The sequence below is a fragment of the Colias croceus genome, chromosome 4 (assembly GCF_905220415.1).
Source record: "Colias croceus chromosome 4, ilColCroc2.1".
In the NCBI taxonomy this organism is placed as follows: Eukaryota; Metazoa; Arthropoda; class Insecta; order Lepidoptera; family Pieridae; genus Colias; species Colias croceus.
The window spans coordinates 6181309-6202004 of NC_059540.1; the positions used below are offsets into that span (position 1 = coordinate 6181309).

The following is a 20696-nucleotide window of genomic DNA, read 5'->3' on the forward strand; positions in this document are numbered from 1 at the left end:
TGTCCTACGGAACCTAAATCTAAAATTTGCAATTGACGGAAACTTTTAGTTTTTGAGATATGAATTTTTGAAAACTAGAAAATTACTATAGAGGTTATACTACATCTTTATTTTTGTTACGCATATTCATTGTTTTGAAAGTGTCAAATCGACGTCACGACGACCTCTCAACTTGTTATTCGTTATGAATACTTAGATGTCACAAATCACAAATATTTAATTTATCATTAAAATTAAAATTCTAAATTCATTGAGCATAAAGTATCGATAAGTATTATAATTATTATCGACTTAAATTATCGACGCGTTTTCGCACTATCGATGTTTACATTGACGTTGAATACAGACACGGTGTCTATGTGTGTGTTTGTACCAAGGTTTGTACTTGTATGTGTATAGTCATGCTGGTGTTTGATTATTTTGTCGTGTGCGTGTTGTAGCGACGTAATCTCAAAATGCGTTTGTGTTAACACTATTTAAATGTGTTTACTCGTTCCCCCCGCAGGAAATGACAGACTTTTTGACTATGAAAGAATTGCGCGTGTCGTCTCCGGTTGGTTTAATGCTCTAAGGCCGCGGCAGTCGGCGAGTACTCTCGCCGGCCGGCCGACTGCACTGCGTAAAGTTTCCAGGGTTGCCGAGCTTCTTGATCAGTGCCAGTTATATAAGTTATCCAATATCCACATAAGCAATTGCTCTATGTATGAAATGGTTGTTTTCGCATCGTCTTAAGTAATCGAAACGTGGGCCTATAGTAGTTTTAGCTTTAGATATGAAATGAATATTATTTATTAATTAGTCTTGTAAATTTCTGAAGAGAGACACTTTGGATCCCTTGGATTATCGATATTAATTATTATTTTCCATGATAGGACGGTTTCAAAGACCGTTAAATTTTCGCACGGCATATATCTCTGCTTTGTTTACTGTAAATGGTCTCATTATTCTAGTACACTTTCCTGCACAACCTAGGCCGTACAGGTGATAAGCGGGCCAGGAGGTCGAATGACAGCCTACATTTTTTGTTATTATGGCATAGGTGACCTCCTTTTAATTAATGCTATATTTGCAGGTTTTTACTTATTATTTTAATTTTCACTTTTCGTTACTATAATTGATTGAATTGATTTAATTAATCAACCGATGATGTAATATTTTTGAAATGTTATAATTTTGAGATAGGTAATAATCCTATTAACTCCTATAGGTTTCTTTACCGTTTAATTCAGACCATGAAGAATTATAGGTGTATAATTTTATTTTTGAAACAGGAAGAAAAGTTTTATATTATGAACGTACATGATAGTTAATATGAATATAGGTACCTATATAGATAAAAAATAATACTGCGTCTTTACTAATAAATATTTTATTTACACACGTGACACGTCGTAACAATTTACAACTTATACTAAAACTTATGGTACCTGTACCTAGGCTAGGTACCAGGATCATAATACATAAATGTTATTTATATGGATATAGCTGCAATCACAGTATTTAAAAATCAATATCCCAGCCCGAAGTTTCATCTGGTGGCATTTTGTCTTTAGGATATTTCTCGAAGTTGGAAAGGTCCAAGTCATTTGAAACTGGTTGAATTAGTGGTGCCTTTAGTTTGCCTTCACGTAACCCCTCAAAATCAAAACCGAGGAACCATCTAAAATAAATTGAAAATTCTAAATAAGTAATGTAACCAATTGGTAACAAAAGAGAAATATAACAGAAATGAAAGTATCTACTGAAAGTAGTACTAAGTAGATACTGATATGCTAGTAAGTACTTCCTTTTGAGATATGATACAACGTTATTATTTACAATTTTCATTAATAAAATAAATACCAACTTGAGAGTCTACGATCGAAACATAACATATATAATTGTTTACACGCCAATATAATTACTGTACATAATTATATAAGAATGGCGAATAAACATCAACATCGTTCTATCAAAGCGCCCAACAGACAAACCACTAAGAGTTACTTACTTGTGGTTTTTTACATCCGTGATGCCATTTTTCAAATAACCCAAACGTTCGGCTGGTACAGCACGACATAGCTTTCGTATAAGTAACTGCGCAGATTTCGGTACGCGTGGGTGGAATGATACAGCATCTATACCGCGGAGGATGAGTGTGTAAGTCTTCATGTGATCTCCACCAGCGGCTCTAAATGGCGGCTTGCCGACCAACAATTCGTGGATGAATACTCCAAGCGCCCAGCAGTCGACAGCTCGATCGTGCCCCTGAAAGTTGATAAGTCATTCATGGCTTTGCTAATGTTAAAAAAGAACAGAAGCTTTCAATATGGGTATATTGTGGTTTAATTTATAGGTCTTGCAGAAATTGGCCTTAGATTGGCTGTTTGGCTTTAAAATAGCCCATTTGGTAAAGCTATAGGAAACAAACCAATAATTTAAATTTACAAAAAAAAATCAGAGTAGAAAAGATAATTAAAAAGTAACTATGTGTGTAAATGCACGTACTATTTTAATTTTATTCACTAATTTTCTATGTATAAAGTAACTGATAAAATCATTACACAAACAAGTACATATTAGATAACATGGATCAATATCTTGATCAGATCAAATGATCTAAGGTCTTATCAAGACGCATAACCGTTACAAATATAACATGGTCGAATAAATATTAATTTACACAATGTATTATGTTAAAACCTTCTAGATAAAAAATTTGAGTCACACTTACTTTATTCAGTACAATTTCTGGGGCCACGTACTCTGGTGTCCCAGCAAAGGTCCATGTTTTACTATTTGTTGATAATCGTTTAGCAAATCCAAAATCAACCTGTGTACAAGAACATTTGGAGTATGTTAACTTGAATTAATATTCAATTTATAATAATTAATGTCATGTCTTTTTAGTACAAAAATAGAATATGGAGGTAATTATGATTTTTTTAGAAATGTAAGTTTTATGTACCAATTTGATATAGCCTTTCTTGTCTAGCATCAAATTCTCTGGCTTTAGATCTCTATAGATGATATCTTTCGAGTGCAGATATTGGAAAGCTTCGACAACGCACGCCGCCATAAACCGTGCGATGTTCTCGGGGAAATACCGCTGTTTTTGGAGTATTGTCCACACGTCACCGCCGAGGACCGGTTCCATTAAGAAATATACGTATTTATTATCCTTAAAAGTACGGTATAATCTGAAAGATTACGAGGTGTGTTAATAATTTATGTTCTGACAAAATAAATTGACCTGTTTTACCTATAAAAAAAAATAGAAAATAATGAGTACCGGCAAATAAATCTGTTATTACAGGACATCATTATATTTTTTTCGTTGAAGGCATGCTCTTGTTGTTGTTGCTGAACCATGTCAATTTTCTTAAGGCATTTCAGGGCGAAGGTTTTTGAAGAATCTTTTTTATACTGCACTAGCTCGACTCGACCGAAACCACCGACTCCCATAGTACCCACAATCTCTAAATCTTTCAGCTCGATGAACTCATACTCTAAAATGACAACAAAAATTAATGTTGAGGAAAATAAAATATTATGTGGTCGACCGATTTAAACCTACTAAGTTTCTATAAACAAATTGTGGTTCTAAATTGGTATAAAACTATCAAATAGGCGTGAGTGGTGAATATTTTTCCTCGTGCTATTTGGTAGTTTTGGTAGTTAAATGGTTTATTAGTATTTTTCCTCAATTCTTTAATTTTGTTAAATGGAAGGCAATCAAATAATTTATGCACGTATCATAAAATTGTATTGATTGTCACATTTTAGATATCTACAAGATCTCTTGGAACCAGTGCAAATAATGTTTAGAATGAAATTCAAAGAACCGCTATCGTTATTCTGTACACAAGGACTTAAAATATTTTATTTGTACCTAGTCATGATATCTAATTAAATACGTAGTTTTGATATCTTATCAATCAAGTTCAATCACATACATATTGTCCAAGATAGGATTAAAACTTGATTAAAATAATAAAATATTTTTACATACCGCTTTTTATTTCGGAAGTTTTCTTTTGCTGAGAAGGTCGAGGAACCGCATGTCTGATGTTCTTTAATTCTTCCAAATTTCCCAATAATTCAGAGAAAGGTCTGTGGATGGTATGCGTTTAGATATTTTTTTGTAATCGTAAAATTCACCTAAGTATTTTATTTATTTTACTAAAATAAAAGTCACATTAGGTATCTACAATATGAAAACAGATAAAAATAGCCTTTGCTTAGAAAACTCAAACTCAAACAAACTCAAACTTTAACATCATAAAACATCCTATAAATTTGAATAAAATTTGTTTACCCGCGTTCTAACGTCAAGCATTCGACCCCTGGAGGCACAGCAGTTACGGTGGCCAGACGCCGGTCCTCGTGCAGCAAGGCTTGTTCTCCAAAGTATTCGCCCCGTTTCAGCGTGCCCACCCGACGTTCCCCGCCGTCCCCGTCTCGTTTCGTTACCATCACTGTGCCACCTCTGATGATGTAAAACTTGTCACCTTTGTCACCTTGCCTCACCACCGCTGTACCAGTCGCGAAAAACTCCTAAATTGTTAGATAAGTTATTATTATTTATCTGTGTGTTCTTATATAATACCTATGTACTTCCGAATTTTCATGTGTTTAAAATATTACAAACCCTTCGCAAAAAATCAGCAATTTTTGCAAGTTCGTTGGGATGAATCCCTTGTAATAAGGGAACAGATGATAAGAAACGCATATTGTCCTCTTGCTCCTGACGGCCACTCCGTACCATGATCTTTTGGAAAACCCTCCTTTCTAGAGTCCATACTTTAGCTTCTGTAATACCTGAAAAATCATAGGCGCTATAGATGCTATAATTATAATTCATAATGAGTAAATGATTGAACATATTAAACTCAAGTTACGTAACTTATCCTTAGTTAAATTTTCGTGTCGTTACAGTATGCGTAATGTGAATATCGCATGATGATAATTCTGTTATTTGTAATTTTACTGCAATTTCCTTGTTATCTGGTAGATGCATTATACGATACAATAACAAAAGACAACACTTGCACTTACATCGTATTGAAGCAAAACGTTTTGCTTTGTATAAAATCGCTAATTCGCCAAAAGCTTCACCGGGGCCAAAGTTCTTGACAACTTGACCTCCCTTGAGTACTTCGAACTGACCATATGCAGATACATATAAGTGGCTTCCACTCTCTCCTTCTCTGATCATGAGACTTCCTGCAGGAAACTCTTGTGGATTCATCGCCTCTACGACTGCTTCTAGGCGTTCTTCGTCCATTATGTTTTTTAAGAAATCGTTAGCCATTATAGCTTTTTTTATTTGTTCTATTGATCTGAAAAAATTGATAGTAGAATTATTTACGCATTTTATGAATCTTTTTTCTATTCTTAGGTATGAATGAATATCGCAGAGTAAGTAAATAAAACTTACAAATCATCTTTAGCAAATTTTTCGTATTGCAGATCTGTTAGAGACCGAGCACTATCCAAAGGAGCATGAGGTGCTATCACACCTCTCTTTCTTCTCATACGTTTCTCTGGATTCGTTTGAACAATTTCAGATATCGTTTTGCGGCCAGCACTAACTTTTGGGTCCTCTGATGCTTCACTGTCGGAGTCTTTTATATTATTGATGCTTTCACTTGATTTTGCGCTTTGTATACTCATGTAGCTCGATTTCTTGCTAGAGCCTCCGGGATCAGTAGGCAATGTAAGACTCTTTTTGTATACAGCAACGTTTGCAGTTGATGAATTTCCATTTGATACCGGGATTGTAGGATTTTCTGGTAACACCTAAAATACCACTTTGTCAATACTTTTAAGAAAATATATACCTATTAACTATCTACTGCTAATTTGTGAATCTACTTTAGATAAATTCCATTCTGAAGTAGATACATTTCAAAACATACTTTGTTGTTATTTATTTAATTCATTAATTATTTTTAATGGCTATCTTTTATGTTTCATAGAAAGATCAGTTAAACAATTATTAATCATAATATAGATTGATAGAATAACAATTAAAGATAGGCAGGTATCTCGTTTATGAGTTCTAAGTATGCAAGTATACCGATGTTAGGTACTATTTCAATAGTGTGTAGCAATAACGGGGAATTCATTGCTCATTAAGATTAGAACACAAATATATAGCTTTATTGCACAAATCTCTTTACTCATCCTATCTATAGATATATCGAAATTAATAAAAAAAAACTTTGTCGCTTTGTTTATGCGTTACAAAGAAGAAAAGCGTATCATAAATCTATTAAGAAAACACAAGCATTATTATGTTATTTTGATTGAGAATAGACAAAGATAAATGGTAGCAATTGGTAGCGAATTAAAGTAATATTACAAGTGGATGGTATTATTGGTAGGGTACCTACGAAGGAATACTAAAAATGTGGGTCAGTGTAGTGAAATGCATTTGGCTTATCCATCTTGATGAGCCTAGGTCACCAGCGCCCAGACTTAGCAAATTTGACACGATGGGTTCAACTGGGAGAGATTCAACTAGGTTGAATATTTGTTGGGTTCAACTAGGTTGAATATTTGTATAATAATAAAAAAATCGTCCTAAAGCGCTCATAAGTACAAACATGAAAAAATTCACTTAGTATTTTTTTCGGCAAAAATACCTACTTAACTACGAAAAAGATACTTCAATCATAATGTTATGGTCATGTTGCATTTGCAGGTTGTTACAATGTCCTTAGGTGGATTTAGCACAACAGTAGAACTAATAGTATAGGTTAGTATTAATATATTATCTGTGGTAAAACCTAATTTTGAAATCAACCGTTGTTTCTTTAGCTACCTAATTATATAGTACCTACTTTACCAACCCCCTTTCAAAATCCCGTCCGATTAGGGCCCTTCTGGCCTCCTCCACTCAAGCGACAGCTCAAGCCGAGGTTCGTGGTCCCCGTCAAGGGGGGACGCCCTTGTGCATGTCGCTACCAGGGTGAACCTTCAGTTCACCCCCGCGTCCGCGTTAAAATGTAGTAGCCCTTCTGGCTAACATTGAGAAACACCATACAAAAAAAAAAAAAAAAAACCCTTTCAAAAATTTCAATGTTACATGAAATTTTTGACATACCTACTTTATATTGATTGTTAAAATTGACGTTTCATTGCTGATTCCGGAGTATTATCACTCTATCAATTTTACAATCTTTTTGATCATTATTAATATAAAAATAGAAGAGAAAATTATGAATACATGTTTTATGCTTAGTAAAATGACTCCAAAGTCTCCTACTAGGTATCTCTATCTACCTACTAATTCAAGCACGAATTTTTGTATCCATTGCATGTGATATGTAATGACTGTTACTTTTTGATACTTAGATACTATAGATATATTTATTTTAATATCAATAACACTTAGTTATGTAAATTTTGCAACACCGTAAATTTTAATAAAAACTGAGAAATACTTATAATTTTTCAATTTTTCCAACATGGATGTATTCTGAAGACTTCCAAGAAATATCATGATAAACTTTTTTTTCAGGCGACTTTAATTTATTAACCAGTAAGACCCTGATTTTTTATTTATGAAATTGTATATTGATTATGTTAAAATAACTTTGATTATGTAAGTTTCTTGAGTATGCAAGTCTATGCAGAACAATCGTTTTCGTATTTCACCCCTCTGGGATAATTTTAAACTTTGACCTTACATTGTTTTCTTCTTAAATATTAGACTTATTCAAATTTGAAAAATCTTTATTTTTCTGAATGGAACTAAATCCAATTTTTTTTATTGTTAATAACTTTTGTATTTTTTGCAAGCTGAACTTCATTTTTATGAACAATCATCGAATCGTATGACATCTCATTCATAATTTTAGAAGACTGCTTAAAAAAGTTGGTCAAAAGGCACTTGTAGACTAAACTAATAGCAGTCAATAAGGGAATTGTTTGGAATTCCATGTAATTTAGTTGTTTACAATGAATTTACTTACATAGAACGTTTCACGTCGACCGGCATTACCCCGTTCTCGCACTGCGGTTGTGAGATCAAATCGGCTTCTTGAAGACCATCGAAACGGCGGACAAAGTACCATATTGCAATACTTTTCAATAAATTCGATTTAAAACATTCTTAGAAAACACAGCGACGTTATCGTAATAGTGAACCAGCACTTCACTGTTCAAACGACACACGAGCGTACTTTATCACGTTTGCTAGATTATCTACCATTCCGATTGTTTTAATTATTTTGTGCTAAAGACGATTATTATTTATTATCAAGGAACCTTGCAATCTTATCGGCACATTATCAGAGTTACCCAATCAGTGCTTCTCACAACATAGCCGCCACATTTGCAATAATTCCGTACCGTAACCGATTCACATTTACTATGCTGCAGTCGAAGCTGCTAATGTTATGTTTAAACATGCATTTCTATTTCCACGATGGAAACTCGTGTCGTGTCGAGTGCATTTGCAAACAAGATAAACTATTTGTTCGTTCATAAGGATCAGGAGGATGCATCAATAAAACATAAAGCAATTCATACTATAATATTTATTAATAACGTAAATGAGTACACAATGCCAAAGGCTTTTAAATGATTCACTTCATTCAACATTTTTCATTTGAAAAAAATATATATTTACATTAAAAGAGAAAATCAGCTCTGCAATCAAACTATTTATAAAATTGCCACACCAAAATCCATTATTCATTTATCACAAATCGTATGTAAGAGCTCGCTGTGCACCAGGCTCGACTCGATTTAAAATTATTTCCACTATTTGGGACACAAAATGTGCAATATCGTATGAAATGTGCCGAACGGAAGACATTCATTATGTTAACAGATGAGGGTAATTTCATTTTATTCAAATTCTATAAAACATTAAATTTTAACATTATACAAACAACATACAGACATGGAAATTGAGCACGGTAGTAGTATCTAAATACTGGTCAAATCTGCGTCGCGTCAACGCACGCGCCTCACGCGCCCGTGACGCGATCCTGTCGCACGTTCAGCATTTCGAACAACTCTCCCAACATCCAAACTGAGAACCACTACCTTAACTAAATACATAAAACGATTCAACCTTCAAATCAAAGATTAAAAATATACGTCGAACACAGGTTGACGTTTTATGTTTTAGCAAAAGAGTCCGCTCAACGACGACAGGATCGATTCACGTTCGCCGTTCTTACACGTACAATGAAAACGAGAAACTACTTAAACTCGTAGACGTGTCGCGAATTAAAATGTTCATTTACTCAAGTGGAGTGGCGGAACGTCTACGACTTTAATTTTAGACGCGTAGGCGTAATAATAACCCTGCTAATATCTGAATAATCTAACGGGAACAGCGTCGACGAGTGCAATTGACAAACAAGTGTTACTTATTAACTCTCACTACTTTAACAATATAAATCCGACGGTACAAACGGTAAGCGACGTCCGCCGCAGAGCGGTTGGTCGCCCGCGGCATAAGTCATAACACATAACACTATATACAGGTTGCACTGCCCTCTGTCCAGGGTCCGTGCTACGCAACTAATGATATGATTTATTATGCACGATATAACAATTTTTATGTCTAATAGATGACGAAGCAGTCGAAAATTTTGTGCACAGCGCGATGAGAAGAGTAATTATCATGAAATTTTAACATTTTATAGAGAAACATATCGTGTTACAAAATACATAGCTATCACTTATTTTAACGATTACGATATTTATAATACATTGATTTTGACGATTTCATTTCAAAATCTTATCGTAGCACACTAACCATTTTGTCAGATATGTCATGTAAATTCCGATTTTCCTCCAAGTAACAAAAAAAGGTTTAAAAATTATTTTAATGCATTTCTACGATTCTTCTAATTATGATTCAATAAAAATCAACTAAAAAATATGTAAAATCAATAAAATTAGCATCATTCATAAATATAAAGAGAGAGCATTCAAGTACACAGGGCGATTTTGTACCAAGAGACGTCACTACTAAAACCCAACGGTTGCCGTCTATCGTCTTGAACGGCGGGGGTTAACAGCCAGGCCTTGTACCCCCGCCGTCTGTGGCGACTGCCGCTTCTTGGCGGCCCTTCGAGGTCCGGAAGTGGCAATGAGCGACGATATTAAATAATATCGTCGTTTCATTTTCGGACCTAGCCACCTTACGCCGCGGGGGGCTCTGGTTTCCTTGCCGCGAGCATAACTATAGTATGCGCGTATCTACGGAAACCTCCCCCCGCGCTTTTTCACAAAGGTAGTTTACGGCTGGCGCTGGTCATAAAGACGCCTACGCCTGCCGGGTCTGCGCCGACGCAGAGGATCCGCCGCTGGGTCGTTCTCTCGGGACCAAGAGACGTCACTAGTTTTAATGAGTTTTGTTCAGTTGATGACGTCATAATGTTCACTCGTTCGAAATCCACCCTGTATACTTGTTTCATACAAAATTGATTTTGTTTCATACAAAATTGATTTTTCATCAATCACTTTGATTTGTGACACATTTACAGTTAGATAAAAAAAAAACTAATAAATAATAATAATCAATGATTAGGATCACATGTACTTTAGTTTCTGTACTTAGGTGTAAAATTTGCGTAAAAATTATATAGATCTAAAATTAAGACCCTTAAAATTAAATACATTCACGCATGAGTATTTAGCAATAAAGCACAAAAAAACTTGTTCGAAGCTGCAACGTGACTACATAACGTTTCTACTTAAATAATAAAAAAAAACTTACAAAATAAAGCCAGTGGCACTACTAGGTGAGTGAAATAATTAAAAGTATCAATCAAGAAAATATGACACGAAACAACTTATACATTAGCTCCTAAATATAAACTTACATTGAATTCAAATTCAGATACGAAATACAGTTTCGCAGCTATCACATGAAATCTTTAAGAAAACAAAGCACCATTATTTCTATATAATTGTGCGCAAAAAGACTAGAACTTCTAAGAGAACGCAATCGGATCTAGACATAAAGTGGCCGTTCGCAAAAATGTCAAACATATTACAAACTATATAGTTAGCACTGTTTATTTGATCAATAAATGTAACAGGCGGTGGAACAGAGGTTTTACTGCTACTTTAGGTAAAAATAATTAAGATAATCTTGCATTAGCTACATTTCATATGTAGCAAATAAAGAAAAGAGATAAAACATGAAGTCGCGTCAGATCTATGGCTTTTATTAATCAAATAAAATTGAAAGACTACTTTTCTCTAACTTCTAGAATGCCGATATGATATTTAATTAGACAGTCAACTAATAATTATGTACGACTCGTAGATTTTGGAGTTTTTCCGAGAGAAAGACTATTAAATCTAGTGAGGATTAAATCGATGACATGCAAAAGCTTCGAAATACGTATGAATCGATGGGTATTTGTGCTTTGGTATAAACGTTGAGCGAATCATACAAATATTTTACAATCCTAATGCAAATATGTTAAGATCTAGTTACGAGTTACGACATCTAAACGGTTGGACCCGTACGAATGTTTGTTCAATAAAATGAAGGTTTAACAAAATAGCACTGTAAAATTAGACACCGTCGATGAAACAAGTACAGTATAAAATCATAATTACAAGGAGAAATCTCAATGATATGTAAGAACTCCACGGAGTTATTCTTTTTCTTTTCTTAAACACTACATTTAAAGCATTATCGCCTACGATTCAGTAAAATTAGACAATACAACTAGCGATCGTGAATAATTCGATCTAAGTTAAACAATCGCGGTAAATAACTGTTAGCCTATTGAGAAGCTAAATGTACAATATTGCTTGAACTATACAAATGTTCCAAATCTAAGTTTCATAATGCAATCTAAAGCCGAATCTCTACCGAGTAACGAAGTAGCTGGCGCTACTCGAGTAAGGTATGTGTTGTAACGTACAAATTAACTACATTAGTTCAAAATATGCTTTGAAGGAGTAACCAGAAAAATATATTATTATATTTGTATATAACAACCGAACAAATGGCACCTCATCAGAATCGCACCACATCAACTGGTTTAAAACTACTATAAAACAGCTACCTACACTCGAAGGTACAATACGGTTGACTTTAATCAATATAATGTCATATAATAGTTCATACAAAAGAGTTTGTATTTAACGAGTACATTGAAAATGTTAAATAATAGATACACTAATGTAACCGTAAATCGTATTGACTCCACCGTATGGGTGACACTGTTTAACGAGTTCAATAAATATGTTATATACTTTCAGCTTACTTTAAGATACTTTAAAAGCTTAAAATTTTGTTCCACGTAAATTTAAATTAATGTATGTTTTAGATTAGTAAAATGTGTTTGGAATTATATTTACAATTTTTCTATGATATGCAAGTGCAAAGCTCACTAAATATTTTTACAAGTTAATCTATTGTCAATTGTATGTATGTAACAACTACGCTAGAGAATACCAAACATCAACAATATGCAGGTATTAATAGTGTTCCACGCCAGACTTTGTGTTTCTTACGAACAGACTTGTTCGTGTCGGTTGCTCGCACTTGTATTGCAATATCGAACGATTAACGATACTTCAACTTAAACTATTTCAATGAGAAATTTAAATGACTTTGGTATGAATGAGTTCGATAGCCCGCCCTACGCTACGCTATCCAAGCTTACTTACAGTAATCGGCTACCACTATTACTGTTACTCTATCGTAATTTTGTACGTTTATAAAGAGAGTTCATTGTCATGTTACGTAAAGATGACCGAAATACTAAGAATATTCGAGTAATAAAATCGCTACGTTGTTCCACTGGCTTAGTATGGCGCGAATCTGTTGTAACCACTTCTATAGACTGCCGTCTGTAAAAAAAATGCATGTAATTTTAGAATATTCATACATACAATAGAATTAAAAAGTAAATAGTGAAATAATTTACCCCATATCCTGTTACTGGACCGATGCTATGTCCTAAATATGGGTCTGCGTACTCTCTGCCGTATCTGAAAAAAAAAATACAAATAAAATAAATAAAACGAAGTATATCAATGTTTTTATAGATTCGCCTCCTTTATGTCCACCGTTTAACGTGAACGGTGAACAAAGAAACTGAGTATAATAAGAAACCTTTTAAGTATTCAAAAAGACAAAACATTTCTTTGTGCAAAAAAGGCTCAATTTTAAGGAAAAATCTTATAATAAACAACAACTTAAACGTCGATATATTGTTCGTGAAATTAAGGTCCGAGCCACGAGTTTATTGCTCATTGTATAATTTGCCAGAAGGGACAAATCTTAATAGAACCATCACAGAGAAATTGAAAGATCGAACAAATTTATTTTAATGTTTTTCTTTACATTTAACCTCTTTTTGCGTATTTCGTACAGTTTGTTTACATCGCTATCGTTAGTCAGCAATAATCATCGATCGAAACCGATTTTCTGTACGACTGTAATCCAAAAATCTATTGGAAGTTACGAAGCAATATGCACTGATTGCTCTTGGAGTGAAGCCGCAGCTGTTTCAGTGTTCCGGGTTATATTTGTTTACTTTAAAGCTCGGGCCATTGTGAGTATTGATTTGTGCATCAAAGATTCGAGTTGCGTTATAGGTTAAATTAAAAATAAATGTGATAGGTACCCATTAGCCGTATAAAGCTGAGCATGTGAAGAATTCAAAATTTAGGTATTGTATAATTTGTACCAGTATTGCCCAGTGATCTAAACTCCACATATTTCGACTAAACATCGTCCCTCACCTAAATTCTACTACACACACTACTGCTCTCGCGAATAACTTTATATATTCGACAAATTTAAATTATAATCAGGCATAATCGCCCTATGCTGAGGGAACACAAAAAACACAAAATATAACACTATAATCTGTACGAAGGGACTAAATATCTAAAAACGTAGCATGTATAAAAGTAAAGACGCGATACATACGTGGCCGCAAGCGGAGTGAGCGCTGTGGGCGCGGGCGCAGCGCTGACGGCAGCGGCGGCGGCGGCTCTAGCGGCCGCGCCGTAGTTGGCCGCAGCGGCTGCAGCGGCCGCGTGCTGCGCGCTCGTCAGCGGCGACTTCAGCAGCGGCGCCGCGGCCGCTGCGGCTGCGGCCGCCTGGAAACACTACGCATTAATAACACCATTATAACTTTATGTAACAACAAAATAATACAATATTGCGTCCCTTATTTAGGTATGAAGCGTTTGAGACGCCAAGAAGAATTATTCAACAAGTTTACAGCTAATCTGCAAACTCGTTTCCAGTGTTAATGCTAAGACACACTAATATATAGTACATACAGCCTTCGTATCTATCTGCTCTTTTGTTAAAATTGTATAATGTAGAAACGAAAGATTTGTATTTGTTCGCTTTCGTCGCATTATATTCGGATATTTTTTCAAAAACACAAAGGGGATATATGAGTTTTACAAACAATGAGCCCACAAAGGCGCAGACTTAAATTAGGTACTCTAATAATTTCCAATGAATTTGTTATATTTTAATTTATTAAATGATACCTTACCACGCTGATAAATTCCCAATGGAGACTTTCATCAAACTACAATTACCATGTAAAACATAAAAAAATGGAAGCAATTGATGCATTAAAATGAAAATAATATTCAAACAATAAATAAGGTGTTGCAAGAATATTCAATCAATATTTACTCATGCAACGCGATGTTTTTATGATTCCACAGAGTAATATAGCGATCTTTCTGCAAATCAGCAATTATAATTACTTGCAGAAAAAAAGAGCCGTATAAGAATGAAAGCATGCATTATCTTCCTAGCATATAAAATATTCAAATAATGTTCATATTAAAACACAAACTACATTGAGCACGAACCGAAAGTTACTATAAAACTAAATACAAGTGTTAGTGAATCGTATGCCAATGATGAATTTGTTGTGGGCTCAATGTTCTACACGGAGCATGATGTACATTAGCATTTCAAATGGAAAACACAGCTCGAGCACTGCCTAGAACAGAAAGCGGGCCGGTCGCGATCTCTGTTACCACAAACACAATGTGCAACCTGATTTACGGTGAATCGATCAATCTGAAGGATATCGTATAAAGGAGCAACCAAAATCCCAGCACTCACTCCACATTATCAAATGTTTACTAGCGTGGTGGTACACAAATTAGAAAGCGATAGACAATACACAAATAGACGAAAGATCAACCAGCTTAGACCGTGACAGTACCTCAGCCGCGGGTTTCACCGCCTGTAACAACATTAGGGTGTGACGACGTTTTTCGTGTTTCTTCATTCATTTTATATATGTACATATTTTTTTTATAAATCGAAGCTTTCCTCGTCCATCTTAAGAAGAAATGGATATTATACATAAAAGTATACTTTTATTTGTCGATTTTCTTTTTTTTGCTGATAGTAGTTAGATATGTTAAATATAGTCGATAAACTATGTTTTTGAAAAGATAGTGATCGTGAAATTGTATGATAAAGGTATGTCTAATATATTAATATTAAAGTAAATGTGTATTACCTGAAGTCTGTAGTTCGAATCAGCATTCGCTGCTGCAGCTAAGAACGGGTCATAATATACGCTGCAAAATAAAAAATATAAATGATTATTTTTATTCAACACGTATAATTAGCTACCTGTAATCTACCATAATAACTGACAATTTATTTTAATAAATAAGCTCATATCTTTATGATTTCATTAAATTAAATAATTAGAGTACAGTTGTAATAAGCACATATTGTGTTCTAAATTTCATATCTAGTCTAGATAATACAGTAGAGTTCTAAGTAGCATGACTAATTGCTTAGTTTCTACTTACATCCGTTCATTAGCATGAAAGTGCAGAAAGTGTTAACAATATCTACATAGATGAAGGAGAGAGTGAAGTAATAATAGCTAAAACTAATATTCTACCAGTCATAAATTGGCAATACAAACTTTATATGAAGTGTTTCATATTTATATTTTAGTTTTATTTGTATTGCCGACCTATTATACCCATTTTTATATTGATGATGTTCTATACTAATTTTACTACAATAATATTATTTAGCGATGCTATTAATGAGAATATACATTGAAATTAGTAGTTGAGCTCATACCGATACAAACATATAATACAATGTTAGAACAATAATTATGGATTGGATTTCTCAGGATCATGGGATGAAGGAGGCCTGTCAAGGAAAAAAATAATAATTAATAAATCCAAAAAAAAAGAAAACTTAATATTTACAAAAATAGTCATTAAATTTCAACTATAATAAGTAGTGATGGGCCGAATGTGGATTGAACCGAATTCGAACTTCGGCCGAAGTTCGGCAGATCTTCCCGCCTTTTATTCAATGAGTCATTCATGTTATGATTACCTAACATTATGTATGATTAAAAATAAATAATTATTTCCTTTTCATACCTAATTCTGCGTTTTATTTCATTAAAATAATATAATTCCATTGACTTAGTATACTCAATAAATAATAAAGTTTGTGAACTCATAATACATTTCACCTAACTAAACCTATAATTAAATAAATTATTTTAATTGAACATAATTATTATCGATGCTCATTCTGTCTCGCAAGGGATATCGGCGTGATATTATGAATGTATGCTGGTCCACCTATTACTATGACGATGATGTAACGAATTTCGGCCGAAGTTCGGCATTATGAACAGAAATTCGGTTTAATGTGCCGAATTTGTGAAACGAACTTCGGCCCATCCCTAATAATAAGAAAAAAAAAACACTTTTGTTCATTAATTTTAGTGTTTATTGAGTTAATTTTTTAGCTTTTCACAAGCTTTTATCTTATTTGCAAGCCCATTCAATTCAAAAAGTTTACTATTCAATACATATTAAGAAACTGAAAATATTCAAAAGGCCGGGGAGATATAGGAGGGAGGGGGATATAGCGTGGTGAGGTGCATTTGTGAGTACTCACGGTGCATATGCGTGCAACTGCGATGCGTAGGCGGCGGCGCGGGGCAGCATGGGTTGGAGGGGGTGAGGGTGCGCGGGCGGGCGGGGCGAGCGGCCGCGCATCACGACCGCGCCGCGCAGCGCCGCCGCGGGGGCTACATGCAACACACATACTGCTACTGGCATGCGGGCGGCGGGGGGCGGGGGCGGGTGAGCGGGCGGGCGGTGCGGGAGGGGGGCGGCGGGAGTCGTGAGCATACCCTAGTGCCTATTGCGCGTTTCTACTTCTGCATACTTTACTATACTCGCGGACGACTGTGTAGATCAAGCGTATATATTATGGTGCAAACTTCACACTACTGCATGGAGAGTTTCATAAGGTTAGGTTTACAAAACCGCGCCATGCTGTGTGTAGAGCTTGTGTATACGCTTAATCTAAAACTCATTCAGTCAAGCTACACTTTCTCCACCGCGCTCATAGTATCGCGTAATCCTTATTTCTTCTAAGATTCAGAAAAATTTCACTATAGAGCTGTAGTTGAAACCACTCACGCAATCTGCGCCGTAGTGAAAGATGTTCATACGCAGAATTCATGAAATTACGATAAAATATGAATTCGGTTGAGCAAGTGTAACTTGAACCAAGGAGCAGTCGACGTAAGACCGTCATGTGGTCATTTATAACGTGAACGAAAGCTATGAGGCCCATGCTCACGACTGCAGCCGGCAGGTGTACCTGCGTCGCTGTGCGGCGCGCGGCGCGAGCACGAGCGGGGGTGCGGGCGTGGCGGCCGGCGCCGCGCCCAGCCACGGCCACGTCACGCCGGATACCCGCAGCCCTGCGCACACACCGCGCCTCTACACACTGACCTAACCACAGCTCTACCGCTATCGACTAGGGTTGCCAGGTGGGAACGCCCGGCCGTCCCCTGGTCGGCGCACGCGACCGCCTTCCGAGTCACATCGGTGATCAATACCATATAAGACTAGGCGCACGAAATAGAATCGTGCACTTTTCCAAGATGTGAGGTTTTGACAAATCGCTGGTTTGTCGTATTTTTTTAATATTGTGTAGGATCATTGTTTTCTTTTATACCTACTTTACGTAACTATATTCTGGCAAGCCTAAAATACAAGTCCCGATATACGAAAATGTAATATCACGCATTCGGTAATTTAATTTGACTCCAAAGTTGGAGACAGAATCATCATGAATCAAATTTATTTCCTTTACTCATAAGAAGTTATTCAAAGGAAATATTCTTGTATTGATTAAATACTTCTGCATGGGTCATACTGAGTTAAGTTGAATTCCAATAATAGACAGATAAATAGATTATTTAGTAATCACAACTCACAAATAGACAATAAATCTACGTTACTATGAACTATTCACTAAAATGCAGTTCGAATTACTAGAATAATCGGATGAATTATTCACATCGAATATATCAGTATCAAGGCCATGCCACATTACAGCACGACTGAAATCACGAAAATTCAATGCTCACCACCGTGCGATCGATTAATACATTCCTACTTTCTGCTCTAAAAAGCATGGCCGTTAAATTCAATTTATACAAATGCCGTAAAAATCAATTTATGACATGACAACATCTCATCGAGCAAAAGAACTAAACCATTATCCCACCACATAAGTAAGGAAAGATCATGCTCGAATGAATGTTATAAAAGATGTAATCGCGGAAGCTCTCATCGATCGGTAATATTCGTACAATGATAGTAACAAAACGTTGCATTCTCACCTTCCGGCCACTGGACACACACTGAAACAAATTCAATCATTATAAATACAATGTCGGCTGCGATGTTATTAGAGAAAATGTAAATCTAAACAAAGAAGACGAATCTAGAAGACATTCTCTACAACAGGATCGATATATAGTGCAGATTGAGATCATTCCAGAAACGTCGAAACGGAAACTAGTTTTATACAAATATTTTAAAATTGAACGATAATTATCTAACAAGCTGACTAATATTGGTGTTATCCGATCAAACGCAAGTGTTATCAGGCACGTGTGACACTGGACTTAGCCTTCGATTGGTGTCTGTGTCAAAGCAAAACCTCTTGCAATAGTAAGAGGAAAACGCGCTTGATTAATTAAGAAGGTATTTAAGTATCGATTTGAATATGAGATGAAGATATAATTTGTAAAAATAAAGGATAATGTCGTGATAATAAGCACATGAGATAAATTATTTAAAATTAAATGTGATTTAAGATAAAGTAAATATTAGTTAAGGAACAAAAACTGAACACAAAATTATCTTGCATCTTGCTCAATTTTTTAAAGATAACTCACGGATTTTCCCATAATTTACAATATTATGATAAGTTTATATTGTGCAATGTGTTGTTTTCAGTAAACTTGTAAGCAAGTGTGCGATGTCAATGACTTGTCGCACGAGATCAACGCCTCGCTTTAATTACAACATTATACACGCAAAGGCTACGTCCAATGTCCAGTTTGGGCTCATTCTCTAAGTAGCATTCATCTAATAGCATTCCCACAAGGTTCTATGCAACATGAAGTGGACAGCTGGACACAGAAACATGGACAACACCGATTCTTATAATGCCTGTTCTCACCGAGAGTGGGAATCGATCCATTTCTAGCCAGAATATCTGGATGGGTTAAAAGAAATGCCAAGATGCATTATGTTCGGTAAATATACAATATTATCCTATGTTATAATTATGTTTAAATAGGACTATAGTGAATTATTAGTAGTAGTATAAATTAAAGTGTAGTGCGCCTTATGGTCATGGAAAAGTGGTAATCATGTTAATCTCGGTAAGTAAGTATATGCATATTATCAGTATCAGATTTTATAATTTATTGTTTTCTTACCGTTTGGCACTGCTGGAGGTTTCTTTGTCTGCACTCGGGCGGTGGCATTATTTACCTGATATGGGAAGTAAACAATATGTCAAACAAAATCTAACTCGTGCTGGACGAATTAAACGAGATGTACATACAACATATTTAGAGTGAGAAGAAAGATCCAAAATATAAATTAAAATATCAAAAAAGAAAATATAATGATAATTGAGATTGCTCAGGGTTCGAACCCAAGAATCATTATTTATTATTTAATATTTTTAATTCTTACTAAACAGCAATGAAACTAAGGTAGAAATTTGTAAAATCAATAATAAACTCTAATTTTTATTTTTATTTATAAACATAATATATAGGTAGATGGTTACTATTCGTGACATAGTTATAAAAAGGGCATCGTCGTCAATATAACATGAAAATAATAATACAGTAGGAGTGTTAATAATGTAATATAAATAAACAAAAAAGGAAATCGAAAATAAGTAAGATAGCTTAGAGTGTATTTTGGTATTCTTACCTCGTCGACATTGAGACGGTACGGTTCGTTCTACATTCTCTGTGAGACTCTCTCATTCGATCGGCATATTAAATGACCGTCTAGAGAGTAAAGGGATAAAATAAATAAGGTTTGTTTACGGATTAGACAAGACGGCGGCATACTTAGTGCTAATATGCACTAGCATGGCAGTAACTACAGAGCAGACGAGCGCAGGTTGCGGTGGGCGGTGGGCGGTAGGAGCGGGATGTTAAAGTTACAGTGCTACGGATGGTATTCATTGATTCATGCACACCTCTATCTTTCTGCCCTCAACCACGGTGCCGTGTAGACGCTCTCGTGCTCGCTCCGCATCACCACTATTTGCGAATGTTACAAAACCGAATCCCTGCATGCAAGACAGACAAAACATGCATTAAAAACAGCGTCGCTCAAAA

General features: G+C 35.2%; 2 protein-coding genes across 9 annotated transcripts in view; both read right to left on the reverse strand.

Annotated features, from left to right (window-relative positions):
- Positions 1–1353: 1353 nt before the first annotated feature.
- On the reverse strand, positions 1354–8343 carry LOC123691418 (cGMP-dependent protein kinase, isozyme 1-like). The gene is made up of 11 exons (XM_045635797.1): positions 7962–8343; positions 5420–5781; positions 5038–5321; positions 4631–4800; positions 4298–4536; positions 3992–4092; positions 3272–3488; positions 2948–3179; positions 2714–2812; positions 1991–2247; positions 1354–1660 (listed from the first exon to the last, which is right to left on the reverse strand). Exons 1-11 carry the CDS (start codon positions 8061–8063, stop codon positions 1501–1503), a joined length of 2223 nt encoding a protein of 740 aa, XP_045491753.1. The 5' UTR covers positions 8064–8343; the 3' UTR covers positions 1354–1500.
- A 1710-nt stretch (positions 8344–10053) lies between these two features.
- LOC123691515 (RNA binding protein fox-1 homolog 3) overlaps positions 10054–20696 on the reverse strand; it is a 36969-nt gene continuing 26326 nt past the window's right edge. The window contains exons 6-14 of one of the 8 annotated variants that reach the window (XM_045635970.1): positions 20555–20647; positions 19773–19827; positions 18663–18683; positions 16919–17051; positions 15492–15552; positions 15189–15209; positions 13916–14088; positions 12906–12969; positions 10054–12828 (exon numbers count right to left, since the gene is read on the reverse strand). In XM_045635970.1, coding sequence (XP_045491926.1) covers positions 12784–12828; positions 12906–12969; positions 13916–14088; positions 15189–15209; positions 15492–15552; positions 16919–17051; positions 18663–18683; positions 19773–19827; positions 20555–20647 — 666 coding nt within the window. In that variant the 3' untranslated portion in view covers positions 10054–12783. Of the gene's footprint in view, positions 12829–12905; positions 12970–13915; positions 14098–15188; positions 15210–15491; positions 15553–16918; positions 17052–17632; positions 17736–18662; positions 18684–19772; positions 19828–20554; positions 20648–20696 lie in introns of all 8 variants that reach the window. The other 7 variants (XM_045635969.1, XM_045635974.1, XM_045635973.1 and 4 more) reach the window with 7 other exon arrangements.